General features: G+C 41.6%; 1 protein-coding gene across 2 annotated transcripts; it reads right to left on the bottom strand.

Annotated features, from left to right (window-relative positions):
- Positions 1-2174: 2174 nt before the first annotated feature.
- Positions 2175-22216, bottom strand: LOC117833515 (uncharacterized). 2 transcript variants are annotated; one of them, XM_034713039.2, is made up of 5 exons: positions 21647-22216; positions 11702-11824; positions 11550-11606; positions 11390-11455; positions 2175-6078 (listed from the first exon to the last, which is right to left on the bottom strand). In XM_034713039.2, the coding sequence occupies exon 5, from the start codon at positions 5961-5963 to the stop codon at positions 4002-4004; it is 1962 nt and encodes a 653-aa protein (XP_034568930.1). In that variant the 5' UTR covers positions 5964-6078; positions 11390-11455; positions 11550-11606; positions 11702-11824; positions 21647-22216; the 3' UTR covers positions 2175-4001. The 2 variants fall into 2 exon arrangements, with proteins under 2 accessions (XP_034568930.1, XP_034568931.1); XM_034713040.2 differs by lacking the exons at positions 11550-11606; positions 11702-11824; positions 21647-22216 and having other exon boundaries at positions 11390-11469.
- Positions 22217-22683: the final 467 nt, after the last annotated feature.

Consider the following 22683-nt stretch of genomic DNA (forward strand, 5'->3'; position numbering starts at 1 on the left):
ATAAAAGCTCCAACTTTATACCAGGCCTAGAATTAGCAATAACAGAAGCCAAATTACTCTGATCAACTATGTTTTTCAGGACTTAGTGATTTTGAACATGTGTTTGAATGGCTACTGACTTCAAACCTGTTTTTGAACCTCTTCCTCTCCAAATTAGCAAAAGTGAAAATAAGAAAAGTTTTTTGTCTTACAAATTTATACAACTATTATATTGATAAAAAATTAAGTTGCTATATAAAATTTCAAGTTATGAATCACCCCTAATTTGAGCTTCTAAAGGGCATTTTTGACCTTTCAAGAGCTAATTAAGCTTCTAATCACTCTATTCAAGCTTAAGCAAGGTTAATTTAGCTAGGGTTGCTACATTATGAAGAGAGAATAGTATAGTATTTAATGTATAGTATTATTGTGTTGTTTCTTAGTAATCATAAATAAATGATGTCTACATGAGGAAAGCTAAGAGTGAGGGGGTCTGATTCACTACTTACCTACTGCTCTCTAGGTGGTAATTTTAGGCCCATTTGGTATGGTTCCAGTTTCACTGAGAAACATTTCATATTTAGTTTCTTTATATAAGTGTTTCTCTAGTGAATCAGAATCATTTTGTGAAATAGTTTGGCTGGTTGGAAAGATTCTTGTTCTACCTTGTTTTCTTAGAAAATTCATAGAAATAAATATGCTTCAAAAAATATCAAAAATGTTTTGTGTGTGAGGAGCATCTCAAATAAGATCCATTTTGACTATTTTTTTCACTTATAAAGAATAAATAGTAAAAGAGGACCGCTACCAGACTAGAGAGATGGTTGAAAACGGTGAATCAGAATCATGCGAAACTGGTCTGTGGCCGTTTCACGCTCCTAGGCAAAAAAGGAGAAACGTTTCAAGTAATTCGTGGATGAAACATTTTCACCTTTTCACCATTTAGCGTAGATTCTAGTGATTCTCAGTAGAAATAGAACGTTTCTGCTAGCCAAACGCACCCTTTGTATCTTTCATACCACATAAGCTTTCAAGGAATAGCTTCCTAATACATTGTAAATAAAGGACATCACATAGCACGTGGTAATTTTGTAACACTTGGATTTAAGCTAGTAATATCCATTGGACTAATTTGAAATCGAATAAAATCAGTTGTATAATAATAGATGGCTTCAACATAATTAAAATGGGACAAATATATTTTATAACATGGCCTTATTGGAGTTTGGGGCTACTTAATTAAATTTAAGGAAAAAAAATAGGCAAAATCAAATTATTTTTCCAACACTTACGAGCTGCCCTAAGATAAATAGAGGGATAATACATAGCCTACATTGAAATTATAGATTTCAAAATATGTAGCACTTAGCCTTGGGGGTGTTAATCAAATGGAATCTTTACACCTTATACAATATGCATGCCGAGTTTCGTGACATTTGGAGTTCAAATACTATTTTATTAAGATGACCTAAAAGTGGGTAAATTTAACAGTAGCCCTAACATGGATATGGATAATGCATAGCCTACATTGAAATTATAGATTTCAAAATATGTAGCACTTACCATTGGGGGTGTTAATAAAATGAAATCATTACACCTTATACCATATACATGCCGAGTTTCGTGACATTTGGAGTTCAAATACTATTTTCTTAAGATGACCAAAATTGGGTAAATTCAACAGTAGCCCTAACATGGATATAGGGATAATACATAGCCTACTCTGAAACTATAGATTTCAAAATATGTAACTCTTGGCCTTATGTATGTTACGAAAATGAATTATTTACACCTTGTACAATGCGCATACAAAGTTTCGTAATATTTGAAGTTCAAATACTATTTTATTTAGATGGTTCAAAGTGGCTAAATGAATGGGGTGTTCTTTATCACACCAGGCACAATGGCGCAACAAATATTTGTTGGAAGAGGTTATTTTTAAAATTATATTGAAAAAAGGTTAAAATTAAAAAAAATCCATGCAAGTAGTAGTCGCTTTGCTCTGTCAGGATCCTGTGCGGCAAAGAAACAACCGTGCAACCGAGAGAAAGCCCTGCCTCGTGATTTCAGCAAACAAACAATCCTGTGAGGCAGGGCAAGCTACCTTCGGTGAAAGTGAGCGGAGAGCGTGAACGGTTCTCAGCAAACAAACAACCGTGCAACCGAGAGAAAGCGATGTTACCAAGAGTAATCAATGAGGTCACAACATAAATGGAATATAACAGAGTACATTTATCGCTGCAAATTACAAGTAGTTTGAAATTCATTCTCAGCACACCAATCCATACACATAAAGCTTGGTTTCATGGCAAGCAGAATTGCCAATTATTTTACACACAAAGCACACCAAACTGATCGGAACAAACCATCACAAAGATGACATGTCCCTTGGCAAAACAATATTAGGTAAAAAGCAGAACATACTCGAACACAATGCAGGATGCCAGGATACAAGCCATGCATCCTAGGAGTGGACAGGGCCTCTGGATATGAAATGAATGAAGCTCACCTAAGGTAGCTTCTGATGATATGTTTCTTGTGTGACACAAACTCTGATGGCGGCACGTGCAAGTAGTACTGGCTTTGCCCTCGAAGGCTCCACTGCAGCTTGCCCCACCATTCACACTCTCCGCTCACTTCCACCTTTGCTTCCGGATATTCCTTCAATAGTGGGAGAGGTTGAAAGGATGGGCAGCCTCGGACAAAGAGCTTCTCCCACTTTGGTGTTTCAAATTTAAACGTGACATCATCATGGAAGTGCTTCAGCTGTGGCAGCTCTTGGAGGCAGATACTTCTGATGTTTGGGAGTGGAGAACGTGCTACCTCATAGTAACGTTCTGGATCGGAATTTGCGCTCTGGTTGGAACAGAAGAGTGTGATCAAAGTCTCCAGTGCAGGTAATTAAAAAATTTGATGATTTGGGAGCGGAAAAATTTGTGATCAAAGTCTTTAGGTTGTTTGTAGAAAATTGTCTTCAGGTTGGAGCAGAACAGGATCACCAGAGTCTCTAGAGCAGGTAATGATAAACTACATGGGAAAAGCTTCTCCAGACGTGGACAGTGCTCAAGGTGAATGCGATTTAGTAACTTCAGAGTGAGCAACTTAGATGATGTCAGATCACCAGGCTCGACCAGGCTTATTAGGTTATTTAGATTGGAGACCTGGAGTATCTGTAGCGACGGAAATACCTCTGGGGTTATTGTGCTCCTATTCCTCTGGTATCAATACTACTTTCCCTGCCCCTTCTGAATGCATTTTCAATACTACTTCCATTTCACGGCAGTGAATGAGCTGGCATTCTTCCAGGCATATCATAATATAATTCAGATCGGTAAGGCATCTGATAAAACAATCATCCGTAATGTATTTGCAGATATCTCCACATGGCGTTCTTTTGGCTGAAGTTCCAACATGGCGTTCTTTTGGCTGAAGTTCCATCATGCGCACAATGCTATCTGCCTCGGAAGAATAATGCACATCAAGATAAGGTGATTGCTTCTCGATCATGGTACATATCTCACCTTTGTTCTTCGGCCCCATGCATCTCACACTCTTTGGTTTAACTTGGACACTGAAATACTGGAGAAACTGTCCTTCCTTGATTAACTTCCCAGCAGCAGCATCTGAGTTGAAGCTACGAAATATACTGGGGTCATTTATGTTGATCTCAGCAGTATTGGTACTTCTCTCTCTATACTGATTCCCATCTGCACAAGTTTTCTTCTGGCAAAACATCATCAAAGCCTGGTTATAATCATCAGCACAGTGATCCAAATAGAAAACCTTGGGAAACCTAACCAATTGATGCCATGGAAATCTCTTATAACAGGGGACATTAAGAAGAAGTAGCATCCGGAGTTGTGGCAGATTTGGGAGGATGTGAGGGACCTCCTCAATAGCTGTTCCTGAAAGATTAACATCCTCCAAGGCCGTAAGATCATCACTGAAGTCCACGGTTTTTAGCCTGCTGCACCCACGCAAGGACAGGCACCTAATCCGTTTTCCAGAGAGTGAGAAGGTTTTTAGGTTAGGATGCTCCAGGACTTGGATATCCTCCAAGGCTTGATAATAATTCCCAGAATAATCCTTAAGCTAATACAATTATAAATATGCAGCTCTTTGAGGCCTTTGGCTTTAGAGAGTGATGTTGGAAGTGATACAAGTAGCGTGTTGCTTATGAGCTTTAGTGTATGCAGTCTTTGCATCGCTTCGAATGCACCCTCTGGAAAATAAGAAATCTGAGTTCCCTCGACATGAAGGATCAACAAATTGGACAATTTAGCCAAAGAAGGAGGCAATGTTTCGAGATGGGAGCAATTTCCCAGAATGAGCTCCTCAAGACATGGCATTTCACAGAAGAAATTAGAAGGCAAAGTGGTAAGTCTTGAACCCGACAGATCAAGGTAGTGCAGATTGCTCTTGTTGCTGCCATCTTGTTGGGTTAGCTCGAGCAAGGGAACCCCATTCATATCAAGGACTTGAAGCTTTCCAAGGTGAGAAAGTGGTGAAGTTTCTTTCACAGATGCAGGTGCTTGCGGAGATAAGTTATCAAGCTTAGAGCAGCCCCTGAGCGAGAGCAAGGCAAGATTCGATAGGCGAGAAATCCAGGAAGGAAGTGAATTTATTGGTGTATAGGACAGATCAAGGACACGGAGGTAGTGGATCAACACTAGTTGAAAGCCTGATATATTTGAGCAACCTCTTAGAATAAGGGTTGTCATGTTCATCTCTCCCGGTACATTTCTTGGCACATACCGGGAACACCAGTTCCAGCTTACATGCCTACCATCGTCTTTCATAAATGAGACCCATCTTAGCTGGTCGCTTTTCTGATGATCAAAGAGTTCATCATGTTTGAGCCGGGGGACACCCCCAGCTAGCTTTGATAGGCCAGTAACGGCATCCATGGACGATGAAGGGTTGCTTGTTTGGCAAGAAACAGAATAGATTGGCAGTAATGAATATTCTTGCAAGGCATGAAAGATGACCTTTCCAGCTTCATATGCAGACCTGTAGTAGTTGCTGTTCCTTTTCTCACCGCTGGCCGCTGGTGTATCGGTGGGGCTTGTTCTTGAGAAAACCAGATCCTCAGCTACCCAACAGCGAACCAGCTCGTCAGAGCTAACAAATAAGGTGTTGCTTGTTTCTTGACGTCCAGCAGATCCCAGCTGCAGTGGATGGTAGAGGATAGCATAATAGAAGCAGTTCATAGCTATGCCGAGCCAGAACTCCTCGTCTCGCCCTTGCTGCTGGAGTGCGTTATGGATGGAGTTGGCTGCATCCCGTAAGGCCTCTCTGATCAGCACAGCCCAATCCCTGTCGTCGCGGAGACCAACAAAATTCGGGGCATAGTGCTGATCATCACGAGCCCCAACCAGCCATGTTCTTTCAGATAAATCGATCAGCCGCTGCTTCCAGTTTGCTGTCAGCCACTGTCTGCTTCTGTAATATACTTCCTTGGAAGTGGTTGAGATAAGCCACCGGTTCTGATATGGCGACGGCCACGGTCCGCTCATTACGTGAACTAACACCTCCAGTGTGGCAGGAACATGCAGGTTCTCTACGAGCAGCAGATGCCTCTTTCCTTGCAATGCTTCTGGGATCCTCTGTAATAGTAGGGAGTCGCTGAGTTGACGGACGTGGCTAGGGTCCCACACCACGGACCGTGATCCAAACAACTCCACGTACCGACGTCCAAGCGCCCTGAGCATCAGGTTTTCGGAGAGTGCGCCGTAGCCGAAGTAGCACTCTTCTGCGGCGAGTTGCTTGAGCTTTAGAACCTCTTCTTTGTCACGCTGTGGCAATTCAAGGGTTCTTGCCATTTCCATAAGGACCTCAAATGCCAGCCAATGACTGCCTGTACTGCTGCCTGCTTGAGGTGGTAGGCTCACACGTGTAATGTGGTCGTATGGCCCAGATATGTCCTTGGTGCGCTCAAACAAGAGCCTGCTCAAGGTCCGTGAAAACGAAGCCGCATGTCCCATTCCGACGTTCCATGTCACCGGGTGGTCCTCGATCCACTCCGCTACCCTTTCTTCCAACGCTGGTAAATATGAAACGTATTGCCCTATCCTCCCATGGAACACGGGGCCATAATTCCTTCAATAAAAAATGTTGGGCAATGCATAGGCATTATTAGTAATCAAGGTGTTGTAAATAGAAACACTGATATGTTGCAACTTTGTAGATGGTTATATCCAATAATTAAATTGAGATATCGATATTGGTTCTCTTTTTTCAGACAAAAAAAGAATGCTTTGTAAAACATAGGTGGCGGCCTACAGCAAGTATCTGGATCTCGATGAGGAGGAGAACATGGATCTGGAGGCCTACTACTCCAAGGATCCATATGATGCCGATGACAATGATATTTAGTCCGAAACTGAGGATGTCAAGAATGAAGCTGCCACCTATGCCTATGACGATGAAGAAGAAGCGGAAGACAACTCCACGGAGGATGATGATTCTGTTGGAGTTGTTCCAAATTCACTCCAGGAAATAGGCCGGGCTTCTGACGGAGCGGAGGCCCGTCGCCGGAGGCTTGGGCCGGAGCGTAGTACGGTACGGTATATACACCCTTGCTAGGGTTTCGTGGAGACTTGATTCTCTTGTAAGCCGCCATAGGCGTGTAACCCAAAACTCTTGAGATAGTGAGATTGTTGCTAGTTGGTGCCTGTGGTTTTTCCCCTTCACATCGAAGGAGTTTTCCACATTAAATCGTGTCTCCTCTGTGGCTTGATTCTTTACTTCATATTTCTATACGTCGTTCATAACAGATTCCGACAAAGACAACAAGGATGATGAAGAGCAGGAAGAGGACGATGACATGCCATGATAACCCTCATATGTAATGATACTGATAAAAGGCAGATATGATGAAGTTTAGAAGATAACACTTTTTTTCAAGAGGTTAAGGGCCTAGGCAGGGGAACCTTTGTCACCCACAGCCTGGTAGGTGATGTATTGTCTAGGATCTTGGCTAAGGCAGCTGCGCAGTGGCTGATTAATGGGTTGTAACATCTAAAATATTTTGCTTAATGTTTTACTAGTCCATCAACCCGTGCTCCAGCACGGGCTAATGTTTTTATATGCTATTAGATTTGAAAATTATTTAGAAATTAAACTCTTAGCTAATAATCAAAATTGTTTACCTACTACTCTCTTATTTTTCCAATACTTCAACATAATACTTATATAGATATGTATCTATCTTTGTCTAGTTGTGATTGATTTTTAATTAGTAATTATTCTATGCACTTTTTCATTCATATTCATACTTTTTCCATTTTGTATCGCACCTCCAATCCTCTATACATTATGTTTAGCATACAAATCAATATTTTTCATCGATTCCGCACATACATGTATACATGGTCTAATGGTGGTACTCATCATGTGTATATACTTTAATGTAGTATTTTTATATTAACAATGACATAAATAGGTAATTTAGAATTATATATTAGTTTACTTTTTGACATTTCTATATGATGCACATGAAGATAATTAGATTAAGATTTAGGTTTATTTTTAATAACGACATACGTGGGTAACATAGATAAAATTTTAGAATGACATTTTAAGTTATACTTTATAATGATGTGTATTAGTAAATTGGATAAAGATTACGGGGTTACTTTAGATTATGTTTTATAATAGCTGAGCTCGGTAATTTAGATATAGGTTTAGAGCTCATTTTTGAATATTTCCACAATGACAGTGGTGGATAACTTTTTAGAAAATATAATAAATCAATGGCTATGATTATTAGAGTTTACAGGATTGGTGTTTGATGTTTTTAATTTTTATGAGAATCTCTCTTTTTTCTTGTTTGTCTCATGGGAACTAATGTGGAGTCTCCAATGGAAGAAAAAATGAGACTACATTGCTACAAAACTATTACCATAAGCTACCTCTCGTTTGTTAAATATTTGAACACAATACGTATGTAGATATTATACTTAATATCTTCATCCAATTGTGATAGATTTCAGTTAGTAATTACTCTATAATATTTTCGTTCACATTTATGTTCTTTAACTTTCCACTTTGGACACATGTATGGGCCTGAATTTGTTTAGTGAACCCTAAGTTTGAGTGCTCATAAATTTAATAGAACTATCCATAATGCTAAATATAATTTTAGCATAGAAATGTATATTCACATAACTTTATATCCTTATAAATGGTGACACACATCACCCGTATAGACCTTAATTATTATATCGTATACCAATAGTGTAAGATATAGACGATTTAGAATCATATATTGTTGTATATTTTTAATTAAGGTTATTTGATTCAAACGTAGGTTTTACCTCATGTTATTTTTAATAATAGCATGTGTGGGTAATATAGATGCAAATTTAAGGGTTACTTTAAGTTTTTTAAAGTAATAGTGGTAGGCAATTCAGTTGCAAATTAGGGAGTTATTTTAAATATTGTTTATAATGGCATAAGTGGGTAATTTTGATGAAGATTAGGGGGTTACTTTAGTTTATTTTATATAATGGCAGAGGTGGGTAATTTATATATAGATTTAGGGGGTTACTTTAGGCTATTTTCATAATGGCATAGGTGGGTAATTTTTTAGAAAACATAATAGATCCAATGGCTATGATGATTTGAATATGTCGATTGATGGTCGGATGTTTTGCTTTTTTGTGAGAATTTCTAGGATTTCTCTCTTTTTCTAGAGTGTCCACCTAGGAATCCTAGGTGGCTTCATCTGGAGACTTCAAAAGGAGCCTCCAATTAGTAATAGTAAGATTGCAGTCACCTTACCAATAAAAATTCATATATATTAGTTATTTAAAACACACACTGCTTACAACAACAAAATTGGTCATGGGGAACCATATAGAAATATAACAGACGGTGTTTTGTTGAGTCGTCCGCTTATTCAGAAGAAACATCCGATGGTTCGTTTGTAACCATCTATATAAATTAATAAATTATGATGGTACTTAATCGTCTGCAATTTTGTTAACTATCGACTCCAAATGATGAATGTTTTATATGTCTGTTTTGCCGTTTGTGTTATATTGTGAAAACACCGACCAGATACTTGAGACGGTTTACGTCTGGTGTCCTCCTTTTAACATGGTGTGTTGAATATCTTTTCAATGTTTTTCAGGTTAATGATTTTCCGCAATTGACTCAATTCAAATGTCAAATTCACCATCTACGACATGCAGCCATATTTCCGACCCTCTCGTACGGACTCCATGCGCCTGGGCACCACCGTTGCACCTGGTGCAGCCGCGTGCCCCCTGGCCTGGCAGCCTCCAGCAAGGCCGGCCACCGGGCCACATGGATGGACCGGCCAGAGATCGAAGAAGACCGCAGTTTTGCATCTTAGTTCCCGAAGAAAGTCCTAATCTCATGATTCAGTCCGGCCTTAAGTTTTTATGCGTTTATGCCCTCAGTTTTCTCGGTTAAGCTCCTTGAATTTTATAAAACTTGCCAGCAAACACCTAGAGCTTAGCTAAGCCCTGTCTTACGTGTTTTAGCCCCGTTTTGAGTTATTTTTTTGCTCACATGTTCATAATAACATATAGATTTGTTTTGTGCTGCTTTTTAAATACTGTTAGTGCTGTTTGGTATACTGTTTATTATTTATTGTATTGCTTTCTTTGCATGTGCTTGTGTGAAGCGTAGAGAGTGCACCATTCGAGGAATTTTCTGAAGATCTAGGCTTTGAAGACTCTAAGCAGTAGCAGGGCTTTGAGGAAGGCAAGTGTCCTTGGTCATTCTTGTTAGTACCTAAATGACATGCAATTTATCCATAGTAATGATTGATCGCTTCAATTAATATGATGGCTTCCTATTCAGCATGATGCCTAGTTTCTTTTGATCATACCTTGCAGCCGGGTTGTTTCAAAAATTGGTTGGTAGATGGTGCTTAGTTTGCTCAACTGGGTTGGTAATAAGTGAACAACATGGTTATATTTATTTATTTACTCTATATTCATGTATGTTTTATTAATTACAAGATCACATCGTTAGTTCGAACATGGAGAACCACTCAGAAAAATAGTGCAACAGAAAGTGTCACATGGCTCTGACTTTAGCTACTAACTAGTGAAGTTGGTACTCTATGATCTTACCTGAAAAGGGCAAGAGGGGTTGCATCGTTAGAGTATAGCATGGTCCTCTTGAGTGGTATTCTTGGTTATGGTACTACACTTATTAGAGAGGGTTATGGTCTACTTTGACTTGAAACCTTAGCAGATTATTTTGTATTAAGTAAAATTTGTCTCATAGTGAATCTCTAGCCACTCAACTTGTAAGTGTTTAAAAAGCTAACTACCTCGGGCCACCTGGGAAACATGAATTCTGGGTAAAGTTGTACAACCTCTGCAGATTGTCTAAAATCTATTATAACAGCCATGCTAACGATCAGGAGTAACCTTGGCCCTCACATGATTAATTCACTTGAATATGAATCATCATTTTGTTATTTGTTTATGTTCCTGCCTTTGGTATATTGATGCTCAATATTAATTGTGGGCTGGTATAAACTTACATTTGTAAGTAATTAGCTGCTGAATAAAACTTTTTAGCCTTCCACTATATAAAGCCTTGCATGTCATTTACTCCCTTATCTTGATGAGTACGGCATGTGCTCACACTTGTGTTTTATATATTGCATCTATGACACCTGGTTGCTACTCATACTCATAGAATTTTGAGGAGTCAATTGCATGTGGAGATGGAGCTTTTGTTTACGTTCCTTAGTTAAACCCTCGTTTATTCTTCAGCTAAGACCTTTGTCACTCTGAGATAAAATAAATACTTTAATACTCTTTCATTCTAATGTGGTTGTGGTTATTCTCTTGAAGTCTATTATTATATGTGTAAAATTTTGATCCTGGTACACATATGAGATGCACTCGGTTTTCCCACTAAAATCAGGTATGATAGGGATATATATTTTTATAACCATATTGCCCTCTTCAAAGTAGGAGTTTCCTCTATAGTATGAAGGTATTTTTGTGATTTCGAACCCTATTATATTCCATCATAACCCAACCATAACCCACCCTGGGACTGGATTGGTGCGGTAAGAAGCTCTTATTTCCCTTTTCCAAACTTTTATAATATCCGAGAGCCCCTACCCAAACATTAAATAAAAGCTATCCCACTTCTGATATCCCATTCCCTCCCATCATTTCCATAAATCCAAATGGCACCAGATAGCAAAACTTATGCCAAAGAACCAAACACCTACATAAGAAATTGTTGTGTGCTACGGTTTTATGTGGCAATGTTTATCCATGAACCAAACAAGCTCATAGCATCATTCTCTCTCCTATTTATTAATTCTTTGACGCATAAGCATAATATCATAATGGCATCTAACAGATGTGCATGACGATGTTCCCATAGGGAGAGACTGACAACTCACCCTGGATATTTTACTTCTTCATCAACATAGGAAAAAAATCTTATTTGAATACATGCTTAGTCCCACCTGAAATATGCAACACTGTAATCATTCAGATTCTCTCATCAAATTTCATTCAAACACAAGCAAAAAAGTATGAATCATGCAGCACGGCCACTACCTAGGGTGAACGCAAAACGCATGCGCTTGTGAGCGCCGACCAGCATGCCAACGACGCCTTGAGTATAAAGGTTGGGGAAGATAAAAAGATAATTTATATAAGGTTAGTAAACAAAAGAAGAATTGAACCATCTGGCATGTTACAAAACATACCTCAAGATTTCACTAGAAGGCCCCAACTGTAATCTGCCTAGTGAAAGACGATAATACACTTGGAAAGAATAATGCAACCAAAGGTGGGAGACCTTGAAATAAACCCAACACCATTAACATATCCTGCAAGAAAAAAAGACTTGAATGAAGTTGGGGAGAAAAGAAGGTGGCGATCGCTTATTACTTTCTCTTTGCCATATTTTCCATTTACAACGTTTGTGGCAAACCTTATATCACTACTACAAAACTAACCTCTCATCCCTAGCCTTAGTACCAGTTGCATTTTGAACCAGTACTTATAGTAGCATTAGTACCGGTTCCAAGGGCTAGAGCCTGGAGTGCGCGATGAGGACCCATTTAGTACCAGTTAGGGGCAACAACCGGTACTAAAGGTTGCACATTAGTACCGGTCGGTGCCCCCAGCTGGTACTAATGGTCCACGCACCCTATAGTACCGGTTGTTTGCATAAACCGGTACTAGAGGGGGCAACCTCTACTACCGGTTTCTTGCACCAACCGGTACTAGTGTGACACCCCCCTCTAGTACCGGTTCGAGGAACCATTCGTTACTAGACAACATTCCTTTAGTACCGGTTCGAGACTCCAACCGGTACTAATTTCATTTCTATAAATACCCTCCTTCTTCCTCCAGCCCGAGCCCCATCCTTCAGCTCGAGCTTCACCATGTCCATGGTGCCATAGGGGGAGGTTTTGCCAGATTTGTGACCATTTCTTGGGGATTTCACTCATTCAAGTGCTCTAAAGGTTAGAAACTTCATCCTCCCTTGATACACGGTTAGTATACTAAGTTTTATGCTTTCAAGCTAGAGTAATTTGTGATTTTTAGAATAAGGTACAATGGGGAAACTTTTTATTTATATGAATGTGTTATTTAGGGGATTTCACTCATTCAAGTGTTCTAAAGGTTAGGAACTTCATCCTCCGTTGATACATGATTAGTATACTAAGTTTTATGCTTTAGAGCTAGAGTAATTTGTGATTTTTAGAATAAGGTACAATGGGGAAATTTTTTATTTATATGAATGTGTTATTTAGAGCTCATATTTGTGATTTGTAGAATAAGCTACAAAATTTTGGATGCCATGATTCATACTTGTCAAAGAAATTGATATGAGGTCAGAGGAATAATTTCATAGTTTAGTACTTTTTTCAAATAGAGGTACGTAATTACTCATTTTTAGAATAAGCTAGAATGGAGAAATTTTTCATTTATATGTTATGTTATCAAATTGTAGGAAATAATGTTCATTTCTCGCTAATTGAAGAATTTTCTATATTCTCTAGCTATTCAACATTTTTACTACAATTTCCACAGCTTAATTAAGCTTCATCCTATCCATAGCACCATAGGGGAGGTGCTGCCGGATTTGTGACCATTTCTTGAGGATTGCAATCATTCAAGTGTTGTAAAGGTTGGAAACTTCATCCTCCATTGGTACATGGATAGTAAACTTGAAAAACCAATCCATGTATATATACTCAGAAAAATTAGATTAAGTATTTCAATTCATTTTCTTATAGTTCAAAAACCAATCCATATGTAATATTTTGTAGATGGCTCGGCAATGGATGTACAACGCAGACAAACGTTCCATGGAGTACATTAATGGCTTGCGTGGTTTTCTTGCTCAGGCAGAATCCAACAAACCGCCATCCGGTTTCATTTGTTGTCCGTGTAGAAATTGCAAAAATGAGAAGAATTACTCATCCAGCAAGACTATTCACGCCCACATATACAGTTCTTGATTCATGGCAAACTATTTTGTTTGGACCAAGCACGGGGAAAGAGGAGTTATGATGGATGATGAAGAAGAAGAAGAAGATGATAACATTCCTTACTAGATTCAAGGAAGTGCCTTTGCAGATGCTCCAATGGGTGAGGCAGAAGAAGAGATGGGTGAGGCAGAAGGTCCTCTCGATGAGCTAGGTCAGGTGTTGCAAGATGCAAAAGAAGACTGTGAGAATGTGAAGGAGTCAAAACTGTTCGAGTGTATGTTAGTTGATCATAAGAAATTATTATACCTAGATTGCAAACAGGGGCTCAAAAAGTTGGGTACCATACTGGAATTGCTGCAATGGAAGGCAAGAAAATGGAGTTTTTGACAAGGATTTTGATGAGTTAATGAAAATCATAAAGAACATGCTTTCCGAGAGGAACAAATTGCCGTCCTCAACGTACGAAGCAAAAAAGGTTGTATGCCCTCTAGGTTTGGAGGTACAGAAGATACATGCATGTCCTAATGACAATATCTTCTATCGGGGCAAAGACTATGAGAAAATGGAGGCTTGTCCTGTGTGCAAAGCACTATGTTATAAGATAAGGAAAGATGACCTAGGTGATGTTGAGGGGGAGGCCATCAAGAAGAAAGTTCCTGCGAAGGTTATGTGGTATTTCCCTATAGTACCATGGTTGAAGCGCTTGTTTAGCAACAAGGCACATGCAAAGTTAATGTGTTGGCACAAAGAAGAATGTAAGCAAGATGAAATGATCAAACACCCTGCTGATTGTTCGTAGTGGAGAACAGTTGATAGTCTATTTCCCGAGTTTGAAAAGGATGCAAGGAATATACAATTTGGTTTAAGTACGGATGGATTCAATCCATTTGGAGAGTTTAGTAGTGGTCATAGCACTTGGGCTGTGACCTTATGTATGTTCAACCTTCCGCCATGGTCGTGCATGAAGCGGAAGTTCATTATGATACCGATAATTATCTGAGGCCCAAAATAACCTGGCAACGACATTGATGTTTACCTAAGACCATTGGTTGATCAACTCCAACTTTTATGAAAGGAAGAAGGTGTACGTGTGTGGAACGAGGACAAAAAAGAGACATTTAATCTATGAGCATTGTTGTTCGTAACCAGCAATGATTGGCTGGCGCTTGGTAATCTATCGGGACAGTCAAACAAGGGATTCCAAGCCTGCACGCACTATTTAGATGAAACTTGCGGCATGTATTTGAAGCACTACAAGAAGGTCGTGTATACGGGCCATCATCGATTTCTTCCTGATAGGCACACTCTAAGAAAGAAAGGGAAGCATTTTGAAGGGAAGGAAGAAGAAGGTACTAAGCCCCTTCACCGTAATGGTAAACATGTATTTTCTATGATAAAGGATGTGAGGGTAGTTTTCGGCAACGGCTCTGGTAGCCAACCTGTTTTGAACGATGAGGACGGACATGCACCCATGTGGAAGAAGAAGTCTATATTTTGGGAGTTACCTTATTGGGAAATCCTTGAGATCTATAATGCAATTGATGTGATGCACCTGATGAAAAATCTTTGCATGAACGTGCTTGGCTTCCTAGGTGTCTATGAAAAGACAAAGGATACACTTGAAGCATGTCGGGACCTGAAACATATGAATCAACGAGATGCCCTACATCCGGAAAAGAGAGATAATGGGCATTACTTGTGTCCTGCCAGTTACACTCTTAGCAAGGAAGAGAAGGAAAGCTTTTCGAGTGCTTGAATAGTATCAAGGTCCCATCGGGCTACTCCTCAAATATAAAGGCATTAATAAATGTGAAACAGAAGAAATTCTAAATCTAAAGGCCCATGACTACCATGTCCTCATGACACAATTGCTGCATGTTGCACTGAGGGGTATTTTTTTGAAAGAATGTGAGAGTGGCAATCGTGAAGTTATGTGCATTCCTCAACATGATTTCAATGAAGACAATCCATCCATACAATCTATGGAAGCTGCAGAATGACGTGTTGCAATGTCTTATCAGGTTTGAGATGGTCTTCCCCCCTTCCTTCTTTAATATCATGACCCACCTTCTAGTCCACCTTGTTGAAGAGATTTTTATCCTTGGTCCTATCTTTCTACACAATATATTTCCTTTCAAGAGGTTTATGGCAATTCTGAAGAAGTATGTTCGTAACCGTGCCCATCCGGAAGGAAGCATCCCAAAGGGATATGGAACAAAGGAGGTAATTGAGTTTTGTGTTGACTTTATAGACGACCTGAGTTCGATTGGAGTCCCTATATCACGCTATGAGGGGATATTGAAGGGAAAAGGCACACTAGGGAAGAAAGCTAGGATGGATATCGATGAGGAGACATTATGTAAAGCACACTTCACGGTCCTGCAGCAATGATCCCTGGTCACTCCATACATGGAGAAGCGCATGGCACATGTCCGGTCCTCAAACCAAGGAAGACTAAGGTCTGGATTACACGTCGTTACATTGAAACTTTCGGCACTTGGTTGCGGCATAAACTGATGGGTGATGACACCATTGAAGAACAACTAGCATAGTTGTCTAGGGGTCCATCTATGTTAGTATCAACATTTCAAGGATACGAGATAAATGGGTACACATTTTACACCAGAGCCCAAGACCAAAATAGCACAAACCAAAATAGCGGTGTCCGTATTGATGCAATAGACAACAGTGGAAAAAAAGACAGATATTATGGTGTCATTGAGGAGATATGGGAACTCGACTATGGACCTTTGAAAATTCCTTTGTTTCAGTGCCAATGGGTGAAACTTACTGGAGGAGACGTAATGATAGACAACTATGGGATGACAATAGTGGACCTTGGATACATAGACGAACCGATCATCCTAGCCAATGACGTGACTCAAGTTTTCTATGTGAAGGACATGACAAGCAAACCAATAAGGAAGGGTGCTAATAGTCAGATGATCAGCCAAAGCGCCACATTGTTCTTCCAGGGAAAAGAAAAATTGTTGGAGTTGAGGACAAGACTGACATTTCAAAATATTATGATCAATTCAATGATCTTCGTCTATTTTCAGTTGAGGTTGACCCAAGCGTCCTATTAGCCAAAGAGGACGCTCCATACTTACACCGCGATCACAACCAAGGGATGTTCGTCAAGAGGAGGATTATTAACGTTCCATTAGATGATGATGCGTAATGTATTTGAACAATTATGTTGTATTTTTGGTTATCAACAAATGCATTACAGGAGGGGCTCTAGTACCGGATGTAGTTTGGAACCGGTACTAGAGGGGGGGGGTTTATATGCCGCTAAGTGCTAGCCCTGGCCAACACTTAGCTATTTTCACTCGCCGCTGCCTCGTCTTCCTCCACGTGATCCGCCACCACGTCGTCGACTCCGACGCCGCCCTCGTCGACTCCGACGCCACCCCTGTCAACTCCATCGCCTCCTCTCCAACGCCACGTCGCCCCGACCCCGTCGCCTCGGACGCCGCGTGTGCCCCTCTCTCCCCTAAAGTCGGCCACCCTTGTCTCCCCCAATCTCAGCCCCGCCGCCACCATCGCCTTCCTTCCGACGCCGCGCCGCCCCGGCCCCCGTCGCTTCCGTCCTGTCCGACGCCGCACTACACCCTAGTCCGGCCCCATCGTCCCCATATGTACGTAGTCATCTCCGACGCCGCTCCGCCCCAGCTTCCGTCCTGTCCGACGCAGCGCTACCCCAGCTCCTGTCCTGTCTGACGCCACACCACCTTGGCCCCTGTCCTCTCCGTCCGTGCCTCCGATGCCGGCCGCCCCGTCCCAGACACGCGCGCGGCGCCCCTGCACACTTGCTCTGATGTAAGCCCGTGGCCGCCGTGACATAAGCCCCCGCGACCGTTGTGATGTCATTATATTTTTCTTATCTAGAAATTGTCTAGGAATTGTAGGAAATTATAGAAAAATTGTAGGAAATTTGTATAAGTGTTGGAAATCATGCCATTTTTTTTTTATTTCTGCAGGGGTAGAGAATAAGTAGAAATTATAGAAAATTGTTGGAATCCGGAGGTGAAGGAGATATAACGGGAGAACCCCCTTATGGTTAGGGTTACGTTTCATAGCAGATCTGTTTTATTCTTTCCCCCCCTTTTTCCTGTTCCTCATCGCACCGTCGCAATTTTCTAGTGCCGCCGCCACCATTGCTGTTTTTGCTTTGAGAGAGATCAGAGATTGGCTCCTCTTGTCTTTGCCGCGGGCGAGATCATCTGATGCGCATCAAGAAAATGGGGAAGAAACCCGAGAAAACTCAGGGCCAAGCTCGGGTGGTGGGTAAGTTGAGATCCAAATTGAAGAAGGGGAAGGAGCTAGTGCTGCCAGTGCCGAAGGTTGGTCCGACGAACCAGACTGCGCCGCCACCGCCTGGGATCACATGGCAGAATTCCGTGATGAAGGAGGCAACTGTTCAGGCGCTAGTTGATGCCAAGCTTCTCCAGCCAAAGGATGTACTCGAGTGGAGGCAGTTAGAGGAGCATCCGAATGAGACTGTCATGCTTGCAGACTTTGTCAAGAGAGGACTGGCAGTGCCTACATCTGAATTCTTCAGAGGTATCCTCGAGTACTATAAGCTTTAGCTGGTTCACTTGTACCCCAATGGTGTGCTTCATATGTCCATCTTTGTACACCTGTGTGAGGTATACCTGGGTGTTCCTCCTAGTCTTGAGCTTTTTAGAAAACTGTTTCATTGTAAACCTCAGCCTAATGCGATTAGGATAAAAGTTTTTGGAGGCGCCGGGTTCCAACTTAGGAACTCGGGCGCTTATCTTGACTATAACTTGACAAACTCCCATGGTGATTGGAAGAGGAAGTGGTTCTATATTGGGAACCATGACCCTCGTTTGCCGGTAGTCACTGGTCATTCCTCAAAGCATGTGGAGAATTGGGTGAGCGAGCCTGACGATACTCCTAACATTGAGAACTTGCTGAGCCAGATTGCCGAGTTGAAGTCGCTGGGCTTGACTAGCATCAATGTAGCTGCCAGCTTTCTTAATTGGAGAGTTTAGCCTTTGCAGCAGCGGGCTCACTCGGGTTCGGAGTACTCGGGATTTAATGATTCATCGCGCATGTCTCCCGAGGATATATCTGATGATGATGTGAAGGCGCTGCTAGCCAAGTTCTTTAGGAATTATCAGGGAGTACCGGTTATTCCTAGAGCCCTTCGCCAATTTGATGCTTGGTATGGGCCACAAGAGGTATGTTCTTTTGCTTGACTTGTATTTTTTTTTGAGATGTTGGGACATCATTTGAGTACCAACTTGTTTTGCAGTCCCGGGTTCTCTTCGGCTATCTGGCGCACTCTGAGGAGGATTTAGTTGTTGAAGAGTCAGAAGATGAGCCTTCTCCTCCTGCAAAGAAACGTCGAGTAGTTCGGAAGAGGCCTGCTGTTAAGTCTGCCTCAACCTCGAGTTTGACTCCCGAGAAGTCACAGAGTACCAAGGTATGTAGTCGTGCATTTCATTGGTAACTTTTTGGTAGAGTTTTATCCTATAGTCTCTTGATGATTTTAGTTGCCTGAGAAGGTTGTCGACGCGACCCTTGGTGGTGATGAGGCTACTTCTGATGAGGTAGTCGCGACCGCCAAGGATGTTGATGTTGCGTCTGTTGAAGAAGTGCTAGTGGAGGTGCCACTAGCAGATGTTGTAGTAGCCCCCGAGCCATCAGTCCCGACCCGGTTGGCTACCGATTTGTTGGTACCTGACCAGGCAGTTTTAGGTTTGCCTGCTGGGGTGGCGGATGTTGCAAAGGGAGGATCACCAGTAATTGCTGCTGGCTCTTTATTGTCCAATGTGATCGCTAGGGGTGAGCTTTTTTCTAACTATCTTCGTTAGTTTGAAATTGTTGTAGTCTTAACCTTGTCTTTGCAGGTCTTGGCGAAAATATCGCATCTTCAGCTGATCCTGTGGTGCCGAGTACCCGACCACCTGTTACCGAGAAGAAGCCCGTGCGATTGCCGCCACGGTCATCTCGGTGAGTTTTTTGAATCTTGCTTTGTGACATATCTTCGAGTTTTCTGAAAGGCGTGTGGTGACTTTGTATTTTGATGCAGGGATGCGGAGGACACTATCCCTGGGGAGGCAGGAGTGGAGTCTTGTCCCTCGACTACTCTTTCTGCTCCTTTGGTTGATTTGTCCGTTGATGATGTATCCGAGGTTGACACTAGTCGTCTTGGAGCCACCATGTCCATGCTTCAAGAGGTAATCCGCTCGGTGGAAGATCCTGCGATTCCTTCAGGTTCTGGTGGTGTACCCTCCTCGACGTCTACTGGTGGTGTTTTGGCTTTAATTGATGTGGCTAAGGCAAAAAAGGCAGCTGCACCAGGTATGTAGTTGGGATACTAGTTTTGTAGTCATTGTGTTGTGTTAACTAATGTATGTCATTTCAGGTACAGCCTTGGGTACAGCTCCAGAGCCTCATGTTGTAAAGAGTGATGAAGGTCCAGTACTCAAGCTTCCGTCGGAGTTGGAGTTTCGGAGAGCTATCTAGAGCTTTCAAGTGTGTTGTTTCTTTTGTCTGACTATTTTTTTTTTGCTGAAAACTTGACGGTTTGCTTTTATTTGCAGGATCTATATGACAGAGCTGAAAGGAATGCTCGGGCCCTCCAGGAGCGGAATAACTCTGTGCAGCGGCTGGCACAATTGGAGCAAGAGTGCAGCCGTCTTACTGAATCCTTGAAGGTTCATGAGGATGCTGCGAAGTCCTTCGCCATTGAGCGGAGGGATCACGAGATTTTGCAGGAGAAGTTGGACAGCTGCTATAAGTCTTTGAGCAAGAAGTATCAAGGTGAGTACTTGACATTCTTTGAGTATTTATGACTGTACTCGGGGTCTTTGAACTTGTTGGTTTTTGCAGAGCTTAAGAGGGTACTCGGAGTTGGTACACCTCAATCCTAACTCAATCTTGGATATTGCTATTTTTATTCATTTGTGCGAAGCATATTTAGGCATCTCCCACTTCAATCGGTGGTAGTATATTTATCAACTTAAGCTTGTAAATACCAAGGGTAGGAAAGATAGGGTCATAGGTGGGGCTGGGTTCTCTCTGCGCCCCAAGAGGATGCGCGAATATTTTGACCTTCAGTTGAGGAATCCCACAAGGGGTGGCATGCCAAGTGGTTTCTAATTGCCAATCAGAAGTCCGAGTTGCCACTGCGCACTAGGTTTGGTCCTATGTCGGTCTCCAAGTGGCAGAATCAGCCGACCTTGGAGGAGCAGGTCCAGGTGAATGAGCTGCAAGCGAGGATCGTCGACCTCAAGGCGCGAGGATTGATGCCCATGGCAATTGGGATTAACTTCTGCCAGAGAGCCACCCAACCGATCAAGCACCAAGTACATCCATCGTTCGAGTACTCGGGGCTTGATGATCCAACTCGGGAGGTTGCTGGCGAAGTGTCCAATGAAGAGATTTTTCGCCGGTTGTCCACATTGTCCCTGAGGAATCCGTCGCCTACCCCGGTGAGCTTGTATTTCATTTGTGCTTAGATGTGATATGCTACTGGTTTGCAGTCTTCCTAATTTGAGGCTATGTTTCAGTTTGGGGCGACCGTTGTGTATATTTCTGTCTTCCACCATTGCCTGGCGGGACTCAAGCGATGCCGCCCAAGGTCACGCCGGTTGATGTCCCGGTTGCACCGTCGCCCAACCTTGGGTTTGACTCGGACTCTTCCTTCGGGCGTGCCAACTGCACGGAAGGCAGGGACGACGGCGATCAAGGCACACGTTGATAGGCCCAACAAGTTACGCGCAAGCGGCCTCTTTCCATGGCACCCCAGCTGACTAGTCAGAAGAAGAAGATGGCTGGTCAGAAGAAGACCGTGCTGAGTACTGCTGTCGCTTCCGGGTTGGGTGGCGATGCAGGGCTCTGTTATTATTTTTTATCCTTTTTTTGGTAAAAATGTAGCCTAACCATGCTGGAGGTAGTGGCATGCGCGTGCGAGAGAGTCATTTTATCCAATCTGATGTTGTATTTATGATCGGATAAACACTACTGAAACTAGGTAAAACAATAACAAGTTTGTGCAGCTTTAAAAGGCTTGTGACAAGATTGCACCCACCATGCAAATCTTGCCACCGACCGTGTAGCCTACTCTAGTAAGAAACATGTAAAAATTGGCTTTAATTGTTTCCTTCATGTAAGCAAGAATGCTATTGGCATTAGGTATAATAATTTGAATAAGGGTCAATGAAACGGTACCTGGATTCTGATACACCAGCATCATTGCTTTCAGATGAGGAGAGTTAACAAAATGATAAGATAACATAGCCTTTAGAGATTAGAAAATGAACAAGCGTGAGAGAGATGAGGTGATGCATGGAGAACATATAACAATGGTGGCTTAGTTCTTACTTGAATTATATATACACCCAAGAAAGCAGTGGCTAGCTTATTGGTGGAAGCTTTTCTTATTCAAAGCTGGAAGCATGGACAAGCAAGGAATGTAGTCTCTTTTCCACGAGCCCGAGATGTCAGTTTCCGTGGCAATGATGCCACACGCAAGGATCACACTGTCTTTTATCATCACCAGAGCCAAAGTAAAAGGTAAGGAACGCTAAAGCAATTAAAGAGATTGAATTAAACAACCGTTTAAACAATGGAAGTAACATGGAAACTATTGTAGAAACAATTCATACATGATATTACAAATTTGAAGAAAATAACGGAAATGGAAATAGATGCTATATGCCGAGCAACTCAACAACGCTCCTGTTCGTCAGCAACTGCTGCCGTGAAACCTCACAGGATGCTGCTCGCACCCTACGCTGAAATCACGAGGCAGGGCTCCAATAACTGCTTTGTTTACAATGCGGCATTGACGACGACGCACGCTCACCGTCCAACGGTGTCACGCCCTGAAATTTTTGAATTTCAGGATATGATTAAAAGAAATAATTAAACAATAGTTTTGTCATAATTTTAAAATTTTTCCCAACATTTATTTTTCTTTACAGGAAATTTAGTATAGGAAAAATAACTGTTTGTTTTCCTAAATTAAATAAAGTTGTTCTTTGTGTGTGCATTCATGCCAATGCATCTTGGCATTTCTTGAAACATGAATGTAGCAGTCCTTGGCATCTTGGCATTTCTTGAAACATTTAACTTGAAAATAAAGTATATGTAAACATCTAAGCGCGTAGCTTTATGATTTGTGTTGAACTAGCCAAATTATAATTAGAAACACATATATATTCATATTGGTCAAATTAACATTTAACTATGAAAACTCGAGATAT

Source organism: Setaria viridis, chromosome 8 (assembly GCF_005286985.2).
Source record: "Setaria viridis chromosome 8, Setaria_viridis_v4.0, whole genome shotgun sequence".
NCBI lineage: Eukaryota > Viridiplantae > Streptophyta > Magnoliopsida > Poales > Poaceae > Setaria > Setaria viridis.

What these genes read in the sequence shown, in the direction of transcription:
- LOC117833515 (XM_034713039.2), bottom strand. Translation starts at nt 5,963, where the DNA reads ATGGGACATGCGGCTTCGTTTTCACGGACCTTGAGCAGGCTCTTGTTT.